This window comes from Rhinolophus sinicus, linkage group LG15, assembly GCF_036562045.2.
Source record: "Rhinolophus sinicus isolate RSC01 linkage group LG15, ASM3656204v1, whole genome shotgun sequence".
Classification (NCBI taxonomy): domain Eukaryota; kingdom Metazoa; phylum Chordata; class Mammalia; order Chiroptera; family Rhinolophidae; genus Rhinolophus; species Rhinolophus sinicus.
Genome location: NC_133764.1, coordinates 28,314,824 through 28,332,637, shown reverse-complemented (window position 1 = coordinate 28,332,637; position 17,814 = coordinate 28,314,824). Strand labels below are relative to the sequence as shown.

Genomic DNA, 17,814 nt, shown 5'->3' with positions numbered 1-17,814 from the left:
GGAGTTTGCCTGGAGATCAGAGGAGAGAAGACCTTCAAATACAAAGTAGCTCTAGATGTGTCCTCATGGGGGCCAAGTTGTTACCTGCTAAAAACTGCAGTATAGTACGTCCTCACTTAACGCTGTCGATAGGTTCTGTGACTAAGCGAAGTGACACGTAACGAAACCAGTTTCACCATAGGCTACATATAAACAAGAGTTAATTCCTACAGCATCTATCTCATCAACGTTATAACGAAACGATGTTGAACAAAATGATGTTACTCGAGAACCTGCTGTACTTTCTCACCTGCAGGTATCAGATTCTGATCTATAAAGTCCCCCTAGTGGATGTGTTGTGTGAGGGCCAGCATTTCCAGTGTAGACCATTACGTTGAACCCTGTCTCCAATGGAACTGGCTGGTATTATACATTGACTCTACTCTCCTCTTCAGCCCACGGGAATGACGAGACAACAGGCAGAAAACCCCCTCAGGTCAAACTGCTTATATGACTTTTCTTAAGTATGTGCCAGGATTGGTATAGACACTGGGGAATACATCAGTGAGCAAGATGGACAAGGTCCGTGCCCTCAAGGGGCCTGCATTCTAGTAGAGAAGACAGGCGATAGATAAGTAAACTGCACTGATACCTACTGAGAAGAAAGTCAAGCAAGATGACTAATAAAGTACTAGGAGCCTACGTTACTTTGGCTGGACAGAGTCTTCAGTGAATAAACGACATTTACGTTGAGACCTCAGTGATAAGGGGGAAACCACCTTGAGAAAGTGGCAGGGGCAGGGGAGAAGTAGGGCAGGAGTGTCCCAAACAAGTAGGGCTGGAGCCTCAAAGGTTATGGGCCGGGGGAGGGTGGTATGAGATGAAGTCATAGAAGCAAGCAGTGGCCAGAGCACGTGGGTACTCCCAGGCCAGAGCACGTGGGTACTCCCAGGCCAGAGTATGTGGGTACTCCCAGGCCAGAGTAGGGAGCTGGGTCTGAAAGCAACCCCGTGGGTTTGTATTAACTGGTGACACTGTTTTTATTGAGGAGTAAATTAGGACTTGAGAACACAGGATCTGCAGAGCAAGAATAGGTGCAGGGGCTTGCAGCAGGTATAAGGGTCAAGAAGATGGGACTCTTTAAGATGAACTTAGCATGCAGCTTGTAAATGCTAAATGATGGGGCGTCGCCAGTCTAGAGTTCTTGGTTAAAGCTTTGTGCTCCATTTGGCCCCTTGGTCATGTAGCTCCCACCTGGCTGAGACACCTGTGAGGCATGTAGTAACCCATATAAGATAGTTTCCAGAAGCTACAGTGGTTATTAAATGATCTTAGAATTTGTTTCCAGAGCATTTGAAAACACAGACAAGTATAAAAACCCAAATCAAACCAACCTTAAGTATTGATCAAGCTCTGCTTAGGATTCTCTGTTTTCTCTGTTCCGTCTTATTTGTTGAGCAGGAGAGTGACCAAAAAGTAGACAGTGAAAGATGGAAGAAAAGAATAGGATTCCCATTTATTGAATACCTGTGATCCACCAGGCAGCGCTTGCTCTTTATGTATTTTATCTCATTTAATGGTAACAACACTCCTATGAAGTGAGAATTATTCCACTGATGAGATAACGGGAGAACCCAAGAGGTTAGAGTGATTTGTTCAAGGTCACAGAACATGTGATAGACCTGAGCTCAAGTTCTGCCTCTGTCTGGCCCCTAAGCCTCTGGTCTTCACATTACACCATACATTTTCCTTAAAATAGTCCTTCCCGAAATTTAACAGATGTTAAGCACAAAAGGTTACTCTGGACACGTATCTTTGGTAAATGCTAGGTTAAACAAAGCTGAACAAGTCCCTTACTACAGAACTCGAAGCCTTTAATATGCAAGTACACCTTGTGATTCTCCATGAGAGTACACTGCATTTTCTAACTTAATCAGACACGTAAACTTTTTTCATGCATTTACTGCCAGTTTCAGTGTTCTCTGGGGCCTAGTTTAGGGAAATCCTGCATTAAAACAACTCTATACAAAAATGAATAGGAGACAGAAAGAAGCATTTCACCTTGGAGAAAACCCAAACAGCCAACAAATATATGAAAAGGTGCTCGACGTCATTAACCACCAGGGAGATGTAAATCAAAGTCACAATGAGATTGGCCAAAATTAAGTCTGAGTACACCAAGTTTGGGGAAAAGATGGATCAATGAGAGCATACCTATCTATATATTGCTGGTGGGAGTACAAATTGGTATAGCCAGTTTGGAAAACAATTTGGCATTATCTCGTAAAGTCAATTGTTCGTATACTCTGTGACGTAGCAGTTCCACTCCGGGTTTAAGCTTTAGAGTAACTTACATATATGCATCAGGAGACACATTTAAACATATTTCTAATAGCACAGGTCGGAATAGCAGAACAAAAACAATCTGAAAAGTCCATCACTATTGGAATGGTGATATGTTCACAATGAATATTATACAACATGGGGGTACAACATGGCTAAATAAAACAGTATGGATGAATCTTAGAAATATAAAAATTGATTCAATTAGAAATATGATTTGCTGACAAAACTCAATCTTGCTTGACTAAGTTGTCTTATTGTCACTAAGTGGTATGAGAGGCAGAACCCCACTTGGTTTCTTTCCCCATTGGCAAAGCATCAATTGTTTTAAAACCAGATGTGCTTGAAACATCAGGGATTCCCAACAAGGTGGTACGACCACGTCGGAATGTTCTCAGCTCACACTCTGCTGGTTAGTACTGAGCCAAGAGCCTTTCATGTGTTCACAAAGACCCTTTCCTGACTAGAGGTCAGGTTCATGAATGCAACATGTGAAATGTGAGCTGGCCTAAGATTCTCCATTTCAGTTAGACACACATCCAAAGAAAGAGGATCCAAAAGAAAGAAAAATACTCAGAAAGAAAACTACACAGTCCCTAAGTCATACAAATAAATTTAGGTCTGGAAGAAGGACACTGGGCCTATTAAACTGAAGGAAGAGCTGTTGGTCTGCCATGTATTTTGCTGGGCACTTTCCTTCAGGACCTCAAAAGCCAGAAGTGTGATGCCCACATCCGAAATGGCTGATATCTAGCTTTGTCTGCAGCACGAATGGGCAGGAGTGAGGCAGCGGTCACTTTGGCTCCCCGGGATGATGGCTGAGACCTGACAGCTCTGTTCCTCATCTACAGCCCAGTGTGTTGGCTGTTTTCTTGCTTCCCTTGGAAATGTCAGAGAATGATTGGTCTGGGGTCTTGGTTTGCCAAATGTAGCTTATGGCCACATTTTCCCTATAGCAAGATTCAGCATTTGACCTTTGGGATCTTGTAGGTAGGACCTTAAAAGTAGAACTCTAGCGTAGCAAGAAATGCAAGAGAACCCTCCACCTCTCCGTCCCCATTCTCTTTGCTAAACATGCCTTCTCCGGACAGGCTTTCCCCAAGTAAGAATTGCCTCGTTTTTAGCAAATGAGCCAGTTGTGGGAAAGGACAAGCAAATCAACAATTGCCTGGAACCGGCCCTTGTCCCTCACCCATTTGTAGACAGCGCTGACACTTCCTTGCTCTGATACTAGTGCTATTACCACATTGAACACCTGATGTTTTACTTTACATTTCTCATTAAAGAATGCTGGCCCTAGTTCTTTGCCCCCGAGTCAGAATTTCCGTTTGTTTCGATGCCAGTCTCCTCGTGGGTCTGAATTACCACCTCCACACTCCCATCCCACCCCCAATTTTCTCTCACTAACCTATTTTTCTTTTTTCTTTAGACCAATGAGGCGAGCTCAGAGTCGATAGCGTCCTTCTCTAAGCAGGAGATCATGAGTAGCTTCCTGCCGGAGGGAGGCTGTTATGAGCTCCTCACCATCATAGGTAATGGCCAGGGCTGTCGTGACTTTCATGCTCCCAGGGACCCCTGCGGCTCTCCCAGCATGTCCACAGGAATGTGTATCAGAGGCTGTCAGCTAGTTACAGGAATAGTGGCGACAGGACTGGCTTCTGTGGGACTCTGCCGCTTTCCTTCCAAGTATGGGAAAGAGATGATGTTATCAGGAAAGGATCTCTTTTGCAATTTTTTTCTTTTTGTTAACACTTCTGGTGTCCTGGGCCATAGTCAGTCCAAATGGTTGGCTGAGAAGAAACTGATAGGAGAAAAGTCATGAAATGTCAGCCATGGAAAGTAATAGTAGTGAAAGTTGTCACTTGAATTTTTTTTTAAAATCCAGTCTCTTTAAGGAAGCAAATCTCTGTTGCGGGTGTCCTTGTGGATGCCCCCCTCTTTTATTTTAGGTAAAGGGTTTGAGGACTTGATGACAGTGAACCTAGCGAGGTACAGACCAACGGGGGAGTATGTGACAGTGCGAAGAATTAACCTGGAAGCTTGTTCCAACGAGATGGTGACGTTCTTGCAGGTAATACAACGTAAATGTGACCCTTGCAGAGCGGGCGCTTAGCTCCAGTACTAATTACAAGGCATCTCTTACATCTGCCTTCTGAAAGTAGCTGGCAGGAAATGAAAGTAAACCAAGCCAAGAAGTTACGGAAGCTCTCAATGAAGAATCTCGGGCATTTTGCACTAAGGGTTCTGTAATGCCGCTCAGCCCCATTTGTGTTCCCCTCTTCTCCAAAGACTCCCATGGGCCTCATTTATTTATTATTCAGAGAGGCCAAGTAACTTGCCCATGGTCGCACTCACGAGTAAGTGGCAGAGGCAGGATTCAAACCCAGGCAATCCTTCCAGGTGTGGGGCACCGGCCATGCTGTGGGTGGACATCTTCCAGCTCTTGGCATCCTATTTGCCTGAGGTTCCTTTCTATTGGAGAAGCAGGTAGCTGCCCTTTTGTTAAACTGGGAGAGACCGCAGGTCTAGTCACTGGCTGGGGACTGCTGTCCCTGTGGGCATGCACTGGGAACCCTGTCGGGTTAGGGCCTGGGGCAGCGTATTTGTAGTTCCGTTAATTGCAGCCCCTCCCTCTTCTTCATTCACGATGGTTTTCAGAATTCATGCTTATGATGGTGCTCTAATACCACTTCACGTGTTCAGAGTAGTTTTGCAGGTAGTTCTGAGGATGGGACAGAAAGTCAGTCCTTACTTAGTTATTTGGAAGGAACACACCTGAGTTTGTTCTAGAGCATGTTGGACTTTCTGATTCTTCGCCTTATTCTGTAAGAGCAGTGGACAGACAGGTAGCAGGTACTGCCTGTTTGGCCTTAGCTCACATCCCAGAGGCCGGGATCCTAGAGTTTCTATTCTTTTGTCCAATTTTTTTTCACATCTTTTGTCCAAGTTTATTTTAAAATTCTGTAGGTCTTACACTTTCTGCAGCTGCTCCTAAGGAAGAGATCTATCTCTCAATCTGAGATTGCTGGAGAAATATCTTCTAATGTTTAGTAGTTGTCGTTTGTTCTTTAAGTACTTTTTCCCCTTGTTTCTGTTGACTGCAACGTTTTCCTTTAGAGAGGAAAACTTTTTTTTTGTAAATCTTAAAGAGTCGTTCTATTTCTTGACCCTTGAAGTTGAGCTAAACTTAGAACTTCATGTCTTCAATCAACAGCTTGTTTCCATCATCTCCGAGGGGCGAGCTGGGGCCCTGCGCTGTGTTAGCCGTTTCCCTGTTGGCGGGGTTGTTCCTGGAGGCTCTCTGGGATTGGCTGGCAGAGCCAGACTGGCAGAAGCTGGCAAAGCAGTGCTGGCTTCTCTGTAGAGATAACACAGCCTGCTTTCTCTCCGGCTGGAGGGCACCTGCTTAGAGCACCCAGAACATACTAGGTCCGCGTGCTATTCATGCTGCCACCTTCCCGATGAGTGTCATCCCTCAGAGCCCCTTGGTTCTGACTTCAGTTTACCATTGCTTTCAGGGGGAGCTTCATGTCTCTAAACTCTTCAACCATCCCAACATCCTGCCATATCGAGCCACCTTTATTGCAGACAACGAGCTGTGGATTGTTACATCATTCATGGCCTATGGTGAGCGGGAAAGGGGTCCTGGTGGAGAGGGGGTCTAGGAGCTCTGTTGTCTGCTGGCTCATGTGCTGCCCCGTTAGCCTTCCCTATCTGCCGACAATGCTTTTCTTCAGGTTCCGCGAAGGATCTCATCTGTACACACTTCATGGATGGCATGAATGAGCTGGCCATCGCTTACATCCTGCAGGGGGTGCTCAAGGCCCTAGACTACGTCCACCACATGGGCCACGTACACAGGTGCGTTCTTAGACTCCTCACCCTTCCCTAGAGCCGGGGTCTGTGCCCGTGAGCCCGATTGACGGCGGATGGTTGACGGAAGTTAGTGAAGCCGAGTCTAAATCAAAGCTCAGGACTGCCTCGCCTGAGTGGGTGGACAGAGCACTTGGCCTGTCAGAGCTGAAGCTGCTGGTTTTCTCTTTACTGAGCAGCTTTGTCCTGAGAGATGTGTGAGAGGAACATCTGACATGAACCTCTCTGCACCCCGATACCTCCCTTCCTTGGGGCAAACTGGTGTGTGTTCCCCAGAGTCAGCCCTGTGCTGAGAGGCTCGGGAAGAGGCAGGTTACTTAGCAGATGGTGTGAGGAAAAGCGGGTCACGGTAGGGAAGAGAATAAAACTGGACCCCTCCACATACAAAGGAGCTCTTCAGATGCATTAAAGGCCTAAAGGTCAGTTGTCAAACTACAAACTTAGAAGGAAATGTGAGGAAATATTTTTGTGATCTAAGATACAGGAGGACTTCTAAATATTGGAAGCACAACACATAAGAGAAAAAGTTGATGGATTTGATTCTATCAAGATTGAAGCTTTCTCTCCAATACAGGACTCCTTGAATAAAGTTAAGAAATGGTGACAGTGTGGAAGACATTAGCTTTGTCTAAAACACACGGGAGATTGGTAACAAGGAGATCTTGTGAATCAACAAGGAAAGGACAGCCAAGCAATGGAAAAATAAGCAAAGGATATGAAGTTAATAAAAGAGCAACAGTCATCTGAACAGACACTCAAATCTAGCAGTAATCAGAAAAGCACATTAAAACAGGAGGATGTCACCTTATACACCGGGGAATGGTGTAATTTGGAGGCTGGGCGAGGCCCAGTGTGGTGAGAGAGTAGGGTCTCTTGCCCATATAGTGGCAGGTGGCCCAACGCAGCCATTCGGGTCACGTGAAACCGGGACCATCAGTGCTGCCACTGGCTGTACACCCCAAAGAAGCCCTCACACAGGCCCATCAGGAGACATGTATGTGTCATTGTTCATATTCATGGTAGGAGGCAGTATAAGTGTCCCTTTGTCACGCGGGGTGGCATGTGGGGTCTCCAGTCCCGTTCCCCGCCTAAGAACTCAGGATATGGTGAGACCAAAAAGGAATACCCACGGAGCCGTAGGTAGGGGAGTCATACCACTGTATTCTCGCTGGTGGCTGGGTTGGAGACACAGGAAGCAGGAGCCACACGATCCGCAACCTGCCATCCACTTCTCTGCACACCAACCTCACTTGCTAACTGCAATCCACGCCTGCTAGGGCAGCCGTGGCAGTTATATCAGTGGCCAATGGCTAACCGGTAACAGCTGACGGCCAACTACTACCTGAACCAGCATCTTTCCATGTGAGGCCAAGAGCCCGGAAACTGCTCTCCTGGCTCTGTCCCCACACCCTTCCTGGAAGAATGTATGAGTAACACTGTTAGATCCCACCCCGGAGTATAGGTGGCAACTAGAAGCAAAGATGGGATGTATACAGAGGGCAACAGGAATGAATGGGTCTTGAAAACATGGCACTGAGAGCAAAAGGAAGAATGGGATGCATAACAGTGTAGCATTAGGTAAATTGAAAGTGTATGCATACAAAACAATGATACGCTTTACAAGAACAAACAAAAAGTACAGATTAATATTAGTGGGTAGTAGGGGAAGCAGTGGTCTGTGAGCATAAAAGAACTGTAACAAAATAGAAATAAGGTTTAAAATCTTGTGGTATGTACATGGGGTCATGCTATTTCCTCCTTTTTGTGTATGTTTGAAACTTTATAAAAATTAGTATATAAGGTTTGTATACATGTATCACACACACACACACACACACTCACACTCACACGGCCAGGGGGAGAGCTGACTGGATCTAGTGTGCAAAGACCAAAGGCTTGTGGTGTGAGGGGCTCCTGCTGCCCCGAAACACCGCCCCGTGCCCCCAGGAGTGTCAAAGCCAGCCACATCCTGATCTCCGCGGACGGGAAGGTCTACCTGTCTGGTTTACGCAGCAACCTCAGCATGATCAGCCACGGGCAGCGGCAGCGAGTGGTCCACGACTTTCCCAAGTACAGTATCAAGGTTCTGCCCTGGCTCAGCCCGGAAGTCCTCCAGCAGGTCCGTACTGGGTCCCGGAGACCCCATCCCACCACCTCAGGATTTGCCAAGGGAGGCTTCAGGAATTCCCTGGGATGGGGGTGCTCTCTGCTTCTGAGTGGAAGAAGGGTACCTGTTGGCAGGTAGACCCGGGCGGCTTCTCGGCCTGGGCACTTTGTGCTCCTTGCAGGTTAAGAAGTCCCCCCCTCTTTGGGGTCCCGACCTGTCTACTTGGGCTCCCTTCAGAGATCTTCCCATCTTAGGGGAAGTGAGCCTTTGGGAAAGAGGTAGTGCTGTCTCCATCCCTGCACTAAGTGCGAGTGTGGGGCCGCGCGCTTCTTCCTGCTGGTTCCATACCATCAACCAACAGCTGTTCCTTCTCAAATAGCAGCTGCTCTTCGGTAATGTAGGCAAGGAAAGTCTTAGCAGCTGGCCCTGATTTGGGGACAGGCATTCTTAACCTCTCTTCAGTGTTTGCTCCACCCCCTTCTTTTTCTAAGAACAACCACCAAAGCTACAGATGGAGTAATCTGTGGCTTTTTTCTCCCAACCTAGAATCTTCAAGGTTATGATGCCAAATCTGACATCTACAGTGTGGGAATCGCAGCCTGTGAGCTGGCCAATGGCCATGTCCCCTTTAAGGATATGCCTGCCACCCAGGTGAGCCTGCAGCCCAGGGGTTTCCCTTTGCCTGCCTGCCTGCCTGCTGCCTGCCTTCCACAAGCGCTTGTTGAGTACCTGCCACTCAAAACACTGGGCGGGGGTTACTCAGATGAAAGACACAATCCTTTCCTTCACGAGCCCCACCCAGTGGGGAGATGGTTGTATAACTGTTTACTTTGCTGTGATAACTGCTGTGGAAATGGAGCCCATGGAGCCCGGGGAGGGGAGCTCAGGAGCAGGCCCACTGCTAACGATTGCAGGGCCTGGAGCAGGAGTGCAAATGGAGGCCCCCACACCAGGTCTATTTAAAATGTATACATCAAGCTCACACGTTTTTATAAATTTATAAAATATGTTCTGTCCTCCTACTGTGATAAATATATGTGGAAAGCCAGTTTCTAATTTAGAGTCTCAGACTTCTGCCCGCGTCCCTTACATGACTGCCCTTTGACCACCCCCAGGCGTACACAGCCAGTGGCATTGTCTACCCTTGGGAGAGAGACCCAGGGAAGAGGCTATCCAGGCCTTATGAAGTCCAAACAGTGGACTTGATCGCTGGGGCAAGGTTGCCTGGGTCCCACGTACCTAGAACACGACCTAGAACTGGGAGGGAGTGCAGGTGGGCTTGCAGGCTCTGAGTGAGCCTCTGCCTTGAACCCGCAGACTGCTGGCCCTGTGTGGAGGAAGGCAACTAGAATGGCCAGAGGGGAACTGTCTAGAGCAGGGGGCCCAGAGAGGCTTCTGTGAGCAGGTGACACTTGAATCTTGAAGGCAAATAGGAATTAACTGAAGAATGGGAACTAGAGGAAACTTTTAGGCAGAGGGGTCAGCATGTGCAAAGACCCAGAGTTGAGGAAGAACAGGATCTGGGCAAGAGCCAGTCGTGGTAAACGGCTGAAGTAAAGGTGTGTGGGCTGGGGCACGGGGTGATGTGACTGGAGGAGGAAGCAAAGGCACAGCATGGAGGGCTTTGTGCCACGCCAGGGCATTTGGTTCCTGTCCCAAAGCATGTGGGGAATTGCTAGGCTTTTAAGCACACGAGTGATAACATCAGAAATATGTTTTAGAAAGCTCACTAGCAGGTGGATTAGATCTGGTGGACAGGTTAGGAAGGTGTGGAAATCTAGGTGAGGAATCTAGAAGACCTCAATAAGACAGTGACAGAGAGATGCTCAGGAAAGCGTCAAAAGGCTGTTTAAGGTGAATGAGCGGCACAGATCCAGGAACAGTGTTATCCAGTAGAACTTGCTAAGATGACGCAAATGTCCTACCTCTGCACTCCAGTATGTAGCTACTAGCCAGGCGTAGCCACTTAGGCTTCAAATGTGGCCAGTGAGACTGAGGAGCTGAACTCTAAACCTAATTTAAATTAACAAATATAAATAGCCACTTGTGGCTAGTGGTTACCATAGTATCAAAGCTCTAGAGCGATTTCCAGGTTTCTGGCTTGGACAGAACAACTCCCAGGGGCTTGGACAGCGGTCACCAAGATGGGGCCAGTTTTACACGTGCTGAGTCCGAGGGATTTCAAACAGCTGCCCAAGCTTGGCCTGCCCCTGGGCATATGGCTCCTGTGCAGCCTGTGACAGCGACAACTCAGAGTGACACTGCAGATGCTGCCTAATGGACCCCCTCAGTCCCACCTGGGCTTGGCAAATCGGGGCTGGGCTTCAAAGAAAGTAACCCAGCTGCTGCCTTCATCCTCGGGAGAGGACTCTGCAGTTAAGTAAAGGGGAGAGGAGACTGTATGCCCCTCTTCCAGCCATGGAGAGAGGGGGCACTTTTTTGTAGTCCCTCTCCTCTTCTCCAGTGTGGCCTAGCTCAGTGGTCAGCATGCCTCTGGAAAAGTTACTTATTCTTTATTCTACTCCTGTTTTTCCTCCCCCCCCCCAATCACATTTATGTGCTGGGAAAAGTGTCTTTGTGAAGCAGTGCTATGGGTCTCCCCGGGGCCCCCCTCCAGCCCAGGCCTGGCTCTGTCGTCCGCAGATGCTGCTGGAGAAGCTGAACGGCACGGTGCCCTGCCTGTTGGACACGAGCACCATCCCCGCTGAGGAGCTGACCATGAGCACCTTACGCTCAGCCGCCAACTCTGGCCTGAGCGACAGCCTGGCCACCAGCACCCCCAGGACCTCCAATGGCGACTCGCCCCCCCACCCCTATTACCGCACCTTTTCCTCCCACTTCCACCACTTTGTGGAGCAGTGCCTTCAGCGCAACCCCGATGTACGGTATGTCCGCTGGGCTGGAGGTGAAGGCAGAGCTTGAGAGGGTGCATCTGCCCAGGAGAAGTCTGGGTTCCCCGGAGGAGTCCCCACAGCATGAGGGGTCAGCCGGCGGTTTGCTAAGAAGCCAGCCTGAGTAGCTCTGTTTGTTGGGGAGCTGAGGGAAGAAGTAGGGGGGTCTTGTGGGTAAGGTGTAGGCAGCAGGATTTGGGAAATCTGGGGCTCAGGTTATACTGGTCTCTCGTCCCCTTTCTCTGCAGACCAAGTGCCAGCACCCTCCTGAACCATTCATTTTTCAAGCAGGTACAGTAGCAAGCACTTTGCCAAGGTTCCCTGATTTTTTTTTTCTCGCCTGTGAGTCTAACCCCACCCCCCCTCAATCCCTTTAGCATTGGGGTTTTAGGTATCCTCTCCTCTCTTCGAATGAGAAATGACCATTTTCTGAAGGCCCCTAAATTAAGGCGCTGCTCCTTCCTCTCCCTCATAGAGACTCTTGACAACAAGGCCCATCTGTCACTAGCACATGCATGGTTCCTTGCCCCCATGGTGTCCTGGGACCCGGAGCAACAAGGTCCACCCTCAACTCTCTCTCCTCCCCCAGATCAAGCGACGGGCCTCAGAGGCTTTGCCTGAGTTACTTCGTCCTGTCACCCCCATCATCAATTTTGAGGGCAGCCAGTCTCAGGACCCCAGTGGCATCTTCGGCCTGGTAACAAACATGGAAGAGTTGGAGGTGGATGACTGGGAGTTCTGAGCCTCTGAAGAAGGTGCATTTTCCAGCAGGGGACGTGTGAGCCTGCAGGGGCCCTTCCTGAGGGCTGACCACATTCCCACCCTTCTGGGTGCAGATTGGGTAGAAAGGACATTTCTGCCAGGAGAGTTGCCTGCTTACTGACTGGGAAAGAAATTCCTGGAGAGAAACTGCTCCAAGGCTTCTGAGACACCAGGGAATCCCAACAGCCAGGGATTGGGAGAGGCCAGAAAGCTGACATTCTCAGCCCTGGATGCTCGAGGGTCAGAAGGAAGAGATGCTGTTCTGGCCCTGGGGGCTGAAGTTCAAGCCCAGGGTTTAACTCATTGACATAGAGAACTGTGTGACTTCCTCTTCCCACTCTTGCTCTCCTACCTGCCAAATTCCATTCTTTTCCTGTGCTCAGATCCTGTACGTCCATGGAGGGGCAAGCAATAAGCAACCTGCTCTCCCTCCCTTCCGACCTCTCTCTAGTGACTGGAGGGAGGGGTATTTTTCTCTTTGTAAGCCCCAGGCTAAGGCTGGGGCCATTCATCCTTATCCGTTACTGCTTAGGCTCTGACACCCATAGTTCATCCGTATAGTGCATTTCTCTCCTCCCAAGAATCCATCTCACTGCCTCCTACCAGCTGCCTTGGGTGCTCCCTCCAAAGGCCGTAATGTCTTGTCTAGCCAGAGGGCTTATGTCCTTATGCCATGTTAGTTTTATTACCAGAACAAATTAAAAATGTCAGAGAATCCATTGGAGAGTGGCATTGTTGTGTGTTGGCCATACACGCTCAGACATGAGTCATTCCGCCCTGGGTTCTGCCATCCGAGTGGTCCCACAAGAGTTCGTGGAAGCACAGCAATGACCTCATAAGACACCAATTTCTTTTAAAAGCCATAATAGATTGGTCTCTTAACTATCGAAACTTTAGAGACTATTAATTTTAGCCTGTGGCCATCAAACCACTTTGAGGCTGGAAAGGTCTAGGTACCGTAGACAGCCTCTCCGCAGGACTATTTCTGGGCCACTAGGAGTCCAGGCAGAAGCTCACCTGGCAGACAAGCAGGTGGAGGGTTTTGTTTTGTAACATGACTTGCGTTGTTTTGTAACATGAGGTATCTCCTTACTACTGGAACTGATACCCAAAGAGCAGGTAACCTAAGAATCACATGGGTCCCCTGCCCTGTCATCCTGGCTGGCAGCCAGAGTCCGCGCCAGGGGTGATTCTAACCTCGGTCTTCTCCGTGCTGCTTCCCAGCAGGTGTGCACCTTCCCTCCTGCCAGTCCCTGAGGTGGGGTGCCCTGCTCTGGGTGAGGTGCCCTCCTCTGGGTGAGAGGCACTTCAAATGTCAGATTAAGGAAGTGCCCTGCCCTCTTCCCTGAAGCTGCTTTGAACCATCAAATGCTCTCACTTTCCCTTTTCTCAGAAATTGTACCACCAGTTTAAAAACAAACAACCCTCTTTGGGCAGTTACAGGGGTTGAGGTGAAGGAATAACATCAACCATGAGGGAGAGTGGGGAGACCTGAAATGGAGTGAGAAGGCCAGGTCACATTTATTTCCAACCCTCCTCCTTCCCTGTGCCCAGCTCACTTTTTTCCTTTAAACCTCAAGTTCCCTTTTCTTAACACCATTATCAGCTGGTTTTCTTTGCCTGTAAACTGCTTTTCTCACCATGCTTGTCAGTTCATTTTCAACGCCCAAACTGCTGACTGTGGCGGTTACCTGCAGCTCAGCCCACAGAGTTGTCCCGGGCAGCGAAAGGGGGCTGCAGGCTCTGGGTGGCCAGACAGTGCCCAGCTGCCAGCCTAGCCCTGCTCCCTGTGCCCCTGAGGGCTTCACCTTCCTTGCATCCCTACAGCCCCCTTTGAGAATATGAGGACAGGTATGGAACCTTTGCCAGGAAAGATGTACATGAACAGTTTTAGAAGTTTCTCACACACACACCCCATCCAGGGAGTCCGCAGGCCTGCGTGCAGCTCAGCCCAAACAAACCTTCCTCTAGAGAGGAGCAGGAGCTGAGGAGAAAAGTGAAGCACAGCGTAGATGCATTGAGAGCCAAGGGAACAGCGGGGTGGGGGTGGGGGGGAGGCTGGGAAAGCCTGCTGCCTAGCCCCCTTCCCCTTCCAGGTGCAGAGGCGCTGAGCTGTCCTGCTCCCTGGCAAGTGCGTGGGCCGGGCTCTGGAGCCACTAGTTCTATTCCTGCCATAGTGTGGGAACAGCTATGTTTAGAGCTGGGTTTTGCCAAACAACTTCCAGCCTGATGTCAGACAGAGCCCTGCAGTCCCTAGCGCCCAGTAGGCTCCCAGTGTCCCAGCATAGGTCCATCCAGGAGGCACCCGCCCCCCGCACAACTGAGGCGCTACCCCTCCATGAGAGTGATGGTCATCTGCCACCTGTGTGCCTCAGACCTGTTGTGCTGTGGGTCCGGCTTGGCCAGAGAGGCAAGGAAGGAAGGAGCCGGGGTGAGAAGACCTGGCTTCTCACCCAGCCCTGCTGTGAAGCCAGTTGTTACTTGGAACAAGTCACTTCAAATCCTTAGGCCTCCTCCCTTGTGTTACATGAGGTTTGGGTGTTTGAAGGATGGAAAGCCCTTTCCCGGAAAGGGGAGCCCCCCCCCCCATGGCTGGAGGTGACTAATCTCATAAAATCCAGCCACAGAAACGCTTTAGGACAGCGGGTGCTCTGTGACACCAAAGGCAGGAGCTTCCTGGGCCCTTTGCCTTGGTAGTCGCCGGAGAGGGCACTAAGTTGATGGTCCCACATAACACATAACCCTCATGCAAGCCGGTCCCGAGGTGCGCGGGAGGCGGAAAGTGACTCAACATGGGGTCCCAAGGCCCTCCCTGCGGCGCGGGCCAGGTCTGACGACCAGGCGTGGAGGGACCGCGTGCCCAGCCGCCGCTGCCATCTTCCTCCGCGGCCCTGCGAGCAAGTGGGGCTGCCCCTGGCGGCAGGAGGACTCCGTGGCCCGAGGGGGCGTGGGAGCAGGGGCCAGACCCTGTGCGGGGCCGCCCCTGCGGCGTCTATCAGGCTGCAGGGCCCACAGAGCGCGGGGTGGGGACAGGGGTTGTCGGGTCTTCTCCCGCGAGCGCCAACCGGGGGAAACTGAGGCAGCGAAACACCCAGGCGCAGCCCGGTTCTCCTTTACTGCTGCAGGGGCCTCGCCAGGAGCGCCATTCGTCCCGTGACCCCAGGCATCTCAACCTGAATTCGTCCCCTCCCCGAGGCATGCAGCGCTGGGCCCTTCGGCTCCGGTCCCTGCCTTGGTTCGGAGTCGGCCGAAGGGGCGGCCGACTTCGCGAGGACTGCGAGGGCGAGAAGCGCGGGGTCCGAGCGGGGGGCGGCAAACAAAGGCCGGGACCGCGAGCGAGGGAAAGACAAAGCGCACAGAGGGTCGGCGGCGGCGCCGGGGCCCCGGAGGCGGCTCCGGGCGCGGCGGAGCCAATGGGCGGGCGCGGGGCGGGGGCCGGCGGGGGCGGTGCAGCGATAAGGCGGTGGCGGCGGCGGCCGCTCGGGGACCACTGGCAAGCAGCGGTAGCTCGCGCCCGCACCCTCTTCGCACCCGAGGCACCCCACGGAGACCGATCCCCCGTCCCGCGGCCCAGGCCGGGACCCGGTGAGACCCACGGGCGGGCGGCCGCAGGGAGGGGTCTGCAACCGGTTCGCAAAACCCCGGCGCCGAGGTGCGGGCTAAGAAGGCCGCTGCACTGGGTTCCAGACACCGAGTGCCTCCGCCTGTCGCTCTCGCCCGGGGCTCGGAGGCCAGCGGCGGGCCTCCAGGGCAGGCCTCCGGGCGGGGGCGGGGCCGAGTCCCCCTAGACTGGGCCTGAGGGGGTCCTGGATCTGGGATCCCGTCCACGCAGGCCCGGGGGCCGATGAGCGGGGCGTACCGGCGGCCCGGCCGGCGAGCGCTGTCCAGGGGCTGGGCCGAGTTAGGGGCGCCTGCAACCTCTGCCTTGTACTGGGCAGCATCGGGCCTGGGTCAGGCCGGGGCAGCGGGTTGTCGCCACGGTCCCGCCGTGCCCGCCCTCTCTCCTGACCTCCCTCACCCTTCTTACCCCAGGCGGGGTCTGGGCCCGCGGGGCGCTTACGGCGGTTGCGTGGAGCCCCCACCCGAGCTGCTCCTCCTGCCCGCTCGCTAGCTGTGTTCTTTCCCCGACACATGGTTCCACTCAGGGACCCCAGCCCCTTGGGGAACAGCAGGGGGGAGCGGGAGGAGGGGAAGGTGGGTGAGGGGCGGAAGTAGCAAGACCCAGAGCAACAGGAAATGACTTAGGGAAAGTCCCAACCACAGCCCCCACAGCCCCCTGCTTGTAAACACTCCCATCCCCACCCTGCAGGCTGGGGAAGGGCTTGTGGGGCCCAACCGACTGACTTCCCCTTGCAGAATCCAGCGGGTGCCGCGTCTACACCCGGGCCTCCATCACTTCCAACCAGCCATGTTCCAGGCTGCAGGAGCCGCCCAGGCCACCCCCTCTCATGTAGGTGATCATCTGGGTGGGAGGAAACCTGGAGCAGGTGTCTGGCCTGGGGATGAAGGGGTGACGGAGGAGCGGTGTTTGCCTACCACCCATTGCCCCCGCCTGAGTGCCTCTGGGATCTGGGCTGGTGACTGCAGTGAGTCTGGGGCATCTCTCAGCTGACCCCGCCCTGACTGGTCCTCTCTCCCTCAGGAAGCCAAAGGCAGCAGTGGCAGCAGCACTGTTCAGCGCTCCAAGGTAGGGCCCTGAAGCTGGGGGAAGGGGAGGAAGGGATGGGTGCTGGTCAGGCCCCTAGCTGAGTCTCCCCCCCAACAGTCCTTCAGCCTTCGGGCCCAGGTAAAGGAGACCTGTGCCGCCTGTCAGAAGACCGTGTACCCCATGGAGCGGTTGGTGGCAGACAAGCTCATTTTCCACAACTCATGCTTCTGCTGCAAGCACTGTCACACCAAGCTGAGGTGCGCCCTTGCCCTGTCCCTGTCCTCACCTTCCAGCCCTGACCCAACCTGACCACAGCTGTTCTGCTTCTGCAGCCTGGGCAGCTACGCGGCTCTGCACGGGGAATTTTACTGCAAACCCCACTTTCAGCAGCTGTTTAAGAGCAAAGGCAACTACGATGAGGGCTTTGGCCGGAAGCAGCACAAGGAGCTCTGGGCCCACAAGGAGGTGGACCCCGGCACCAAGACAGCCTGAAGCCTTTCTGACCTCCACCCCCTCTGTAGAGGGCCTGGAGCTGGGCGGTGGGAAGGGTGGGAAAGAGACTGGACCCGGGCTGGGGTGGGAGGGGATGAGGCCATCTTGCTCAGGCAGAGGGTTGGGGGCAGGGCTCTGTTTCAGGATTCCTTCTTTCTCTCAGTGGGTGGGGATTTGGGAACCAGGATTGGGGGTTGCTCACCACCCTACTTCCTGCTTCTTTCAGCCTACCCCACCTCACCCCATGGCCCCCTGGAAGGCCCCCAAGCCCAGCTTCCCTATTTAGGTGCCTTTTCTCCAGCAAGGAGTCAGCATGCCCCCCTCAGGGTCCTAAGCTCCCTCACTGCCACCCGGGGGCCCTGTGTGGTCCCCATGTCTCCCCATCTACCTCTGCCCTTAGCCTGTTTCTGAGCCATGGAGACTTTGGAGGACAGAGAACCAGAGTGCTCCCTGCTGGGCCTCACAGAATGCCCCCCACAGCTCAGTGGGGGAGGGAAGGGGAAGTGGAGCAGCCCTGCAAGACAAGGCAGGGCATGCCCCAGTGGGGCTTGGGACCATCTCGCACCACCAGCATCAAGAAGCAGAAGCTAAAGCACTCGCAAGGCTGAGAGCCAGAGACTGGTGGTGACCCGGCAGTGGCCGTGCTCCCGTTCTCCTGTTTCTGCTGGTTCTGACTGTTGTGATCAACCCCCTTTTAAACATGTTTCATCAGATCCTGA

At 52.4% G+C, this 17,814-nt stretch overlaps 2 protein-coding genes and 1 long non-coding RNA gene across 11 annotated transcripts in view; 2 read left to right on the top strand and 1 right to left on the bottom strand.

The window, feature by feature from the left end:
- STRADA (STE20 related adaptor alpha) overlaps nucleotides 1-12,674 on the top strand; it is a 23,092-nt gene extending 10,418 nt beyond the window's left edge. For all 8 annotated transcript variants that reach the window (XM_019732905.2, XM_019732904.2, XM_019732907.2 and 5 more), the window contains 9 exons: nucleotides 3,752-3,854; nucleotides 4,272-4,393; nucleotides 5,841-5,949; nucleotides 6,060-6,183; nucleotides 8,143-8,314; nucleotides 8,849-8,953; nucleotides 10,946-11,187; nucleotides 11,442-11,484; nucleotides 11,783-12,674. In XM_019732905.2, the coding sequence (XP_019588464.1) occupies nucleotides 3,752-3,854; nucleotides 4,272-4,393; nucleotides 5,841-5,949; nucleotides 6,060-6,183; nucleotides 8,143-8,314; nucleotides 8,849-8,953; nucleotides 10,946-11,187; nucleotides 11,442-11,484; nucleotides 11,783-11,935 (1,173 nt within the window). In that variant the 3' untranslated portion in view covers nucleotides 11,936-12,674. The remainder of the gene's footprint in view (nucleotides 1-3,751; nucleotides 3,855-4,271; nucleotides 4,394-5,840; nucleotides 5,950-6,059; nucleotides 6,184-8,142; nucleotides 8,315-8,848; nucleotides 8,954-10,945; nucleotides 11,188-11,441; nucleotides 11,485-11,782) is intronic.
- Nucleotides 1-16,317, bottom strand: part of LOC141568942 (uncharacterized) — a 27,729-nt gene extending 11,412 nt beyond the window's left edge. Inside the window, exon 1 of the long non-coding RNA XR_012492285.1 lies at nucleotides 15,983-16,317. This is a non-coding gene — a long non-coding RNA (uncharacterized LOC141568942). The remainder of the gene's footprint in view (nucleotides 1-15,982) is intronic.
- Nucleotides 14,970-17,814, top strand: LIMD2 (LIM domain containing 2). Of its 2 annotated transcripts, XM_019732917.2 has the most exons (5): nucleotides 15,502-15,540; nucleotides 16,312-16,405; nucleotides 16,598-16,642; nucleotides 16,721-16,860; nucleotides 16,936-17,814. In XM_019732917.2, exons 2-5 carry the CDS (start codon nucleotides 16,364-16,366, stop codon nucleotides 17,093-17,095), a joined length of 387 nt encoding a protein of 128 aa, XP_019588476.1. In that variant the 5' UTR covers nucleotides 15,502-15,540; nucleotides 16,312-16,363; the 3' UTR covers nucleotides 17,096-17,814. The 2 variants fall into 2 exon arrangements, with proteins under 2 accessions (XP_074176392.1, XP_019588476.1); XM_074320291.1 differs by lacking the exon at nucleotides 16,312-16,405 and having other exon boundaries at nucleotides 14,970-15,540.

Excerpts from the sequence above, each read along its gene's own strand:
- LIMD2 (XM_074320291.1), top strand. The coding sequence starts at position 15,153 with ATGCAGCGCTGGGCCCTTCGGCTCCGGTCCCTGCCTTGGTTCGGAGTC. Across the intron at positions 15,541-16,597 it reads GCGGCCCAGGCCGGGACCCG|GAAGCCAAAGGCAGCAGTGG; the intron begins GTGAGACCCACG and ends TCTCTCCCTCAG. Across the intron at positions 16,643-16,720 it reads GCACTGTTCAGCGCTCCAAG|TCCTTCAGCCTTCGGGCCCA; the intron begins GTAGGGCCCTGA and ends CCCCCCCAACAG.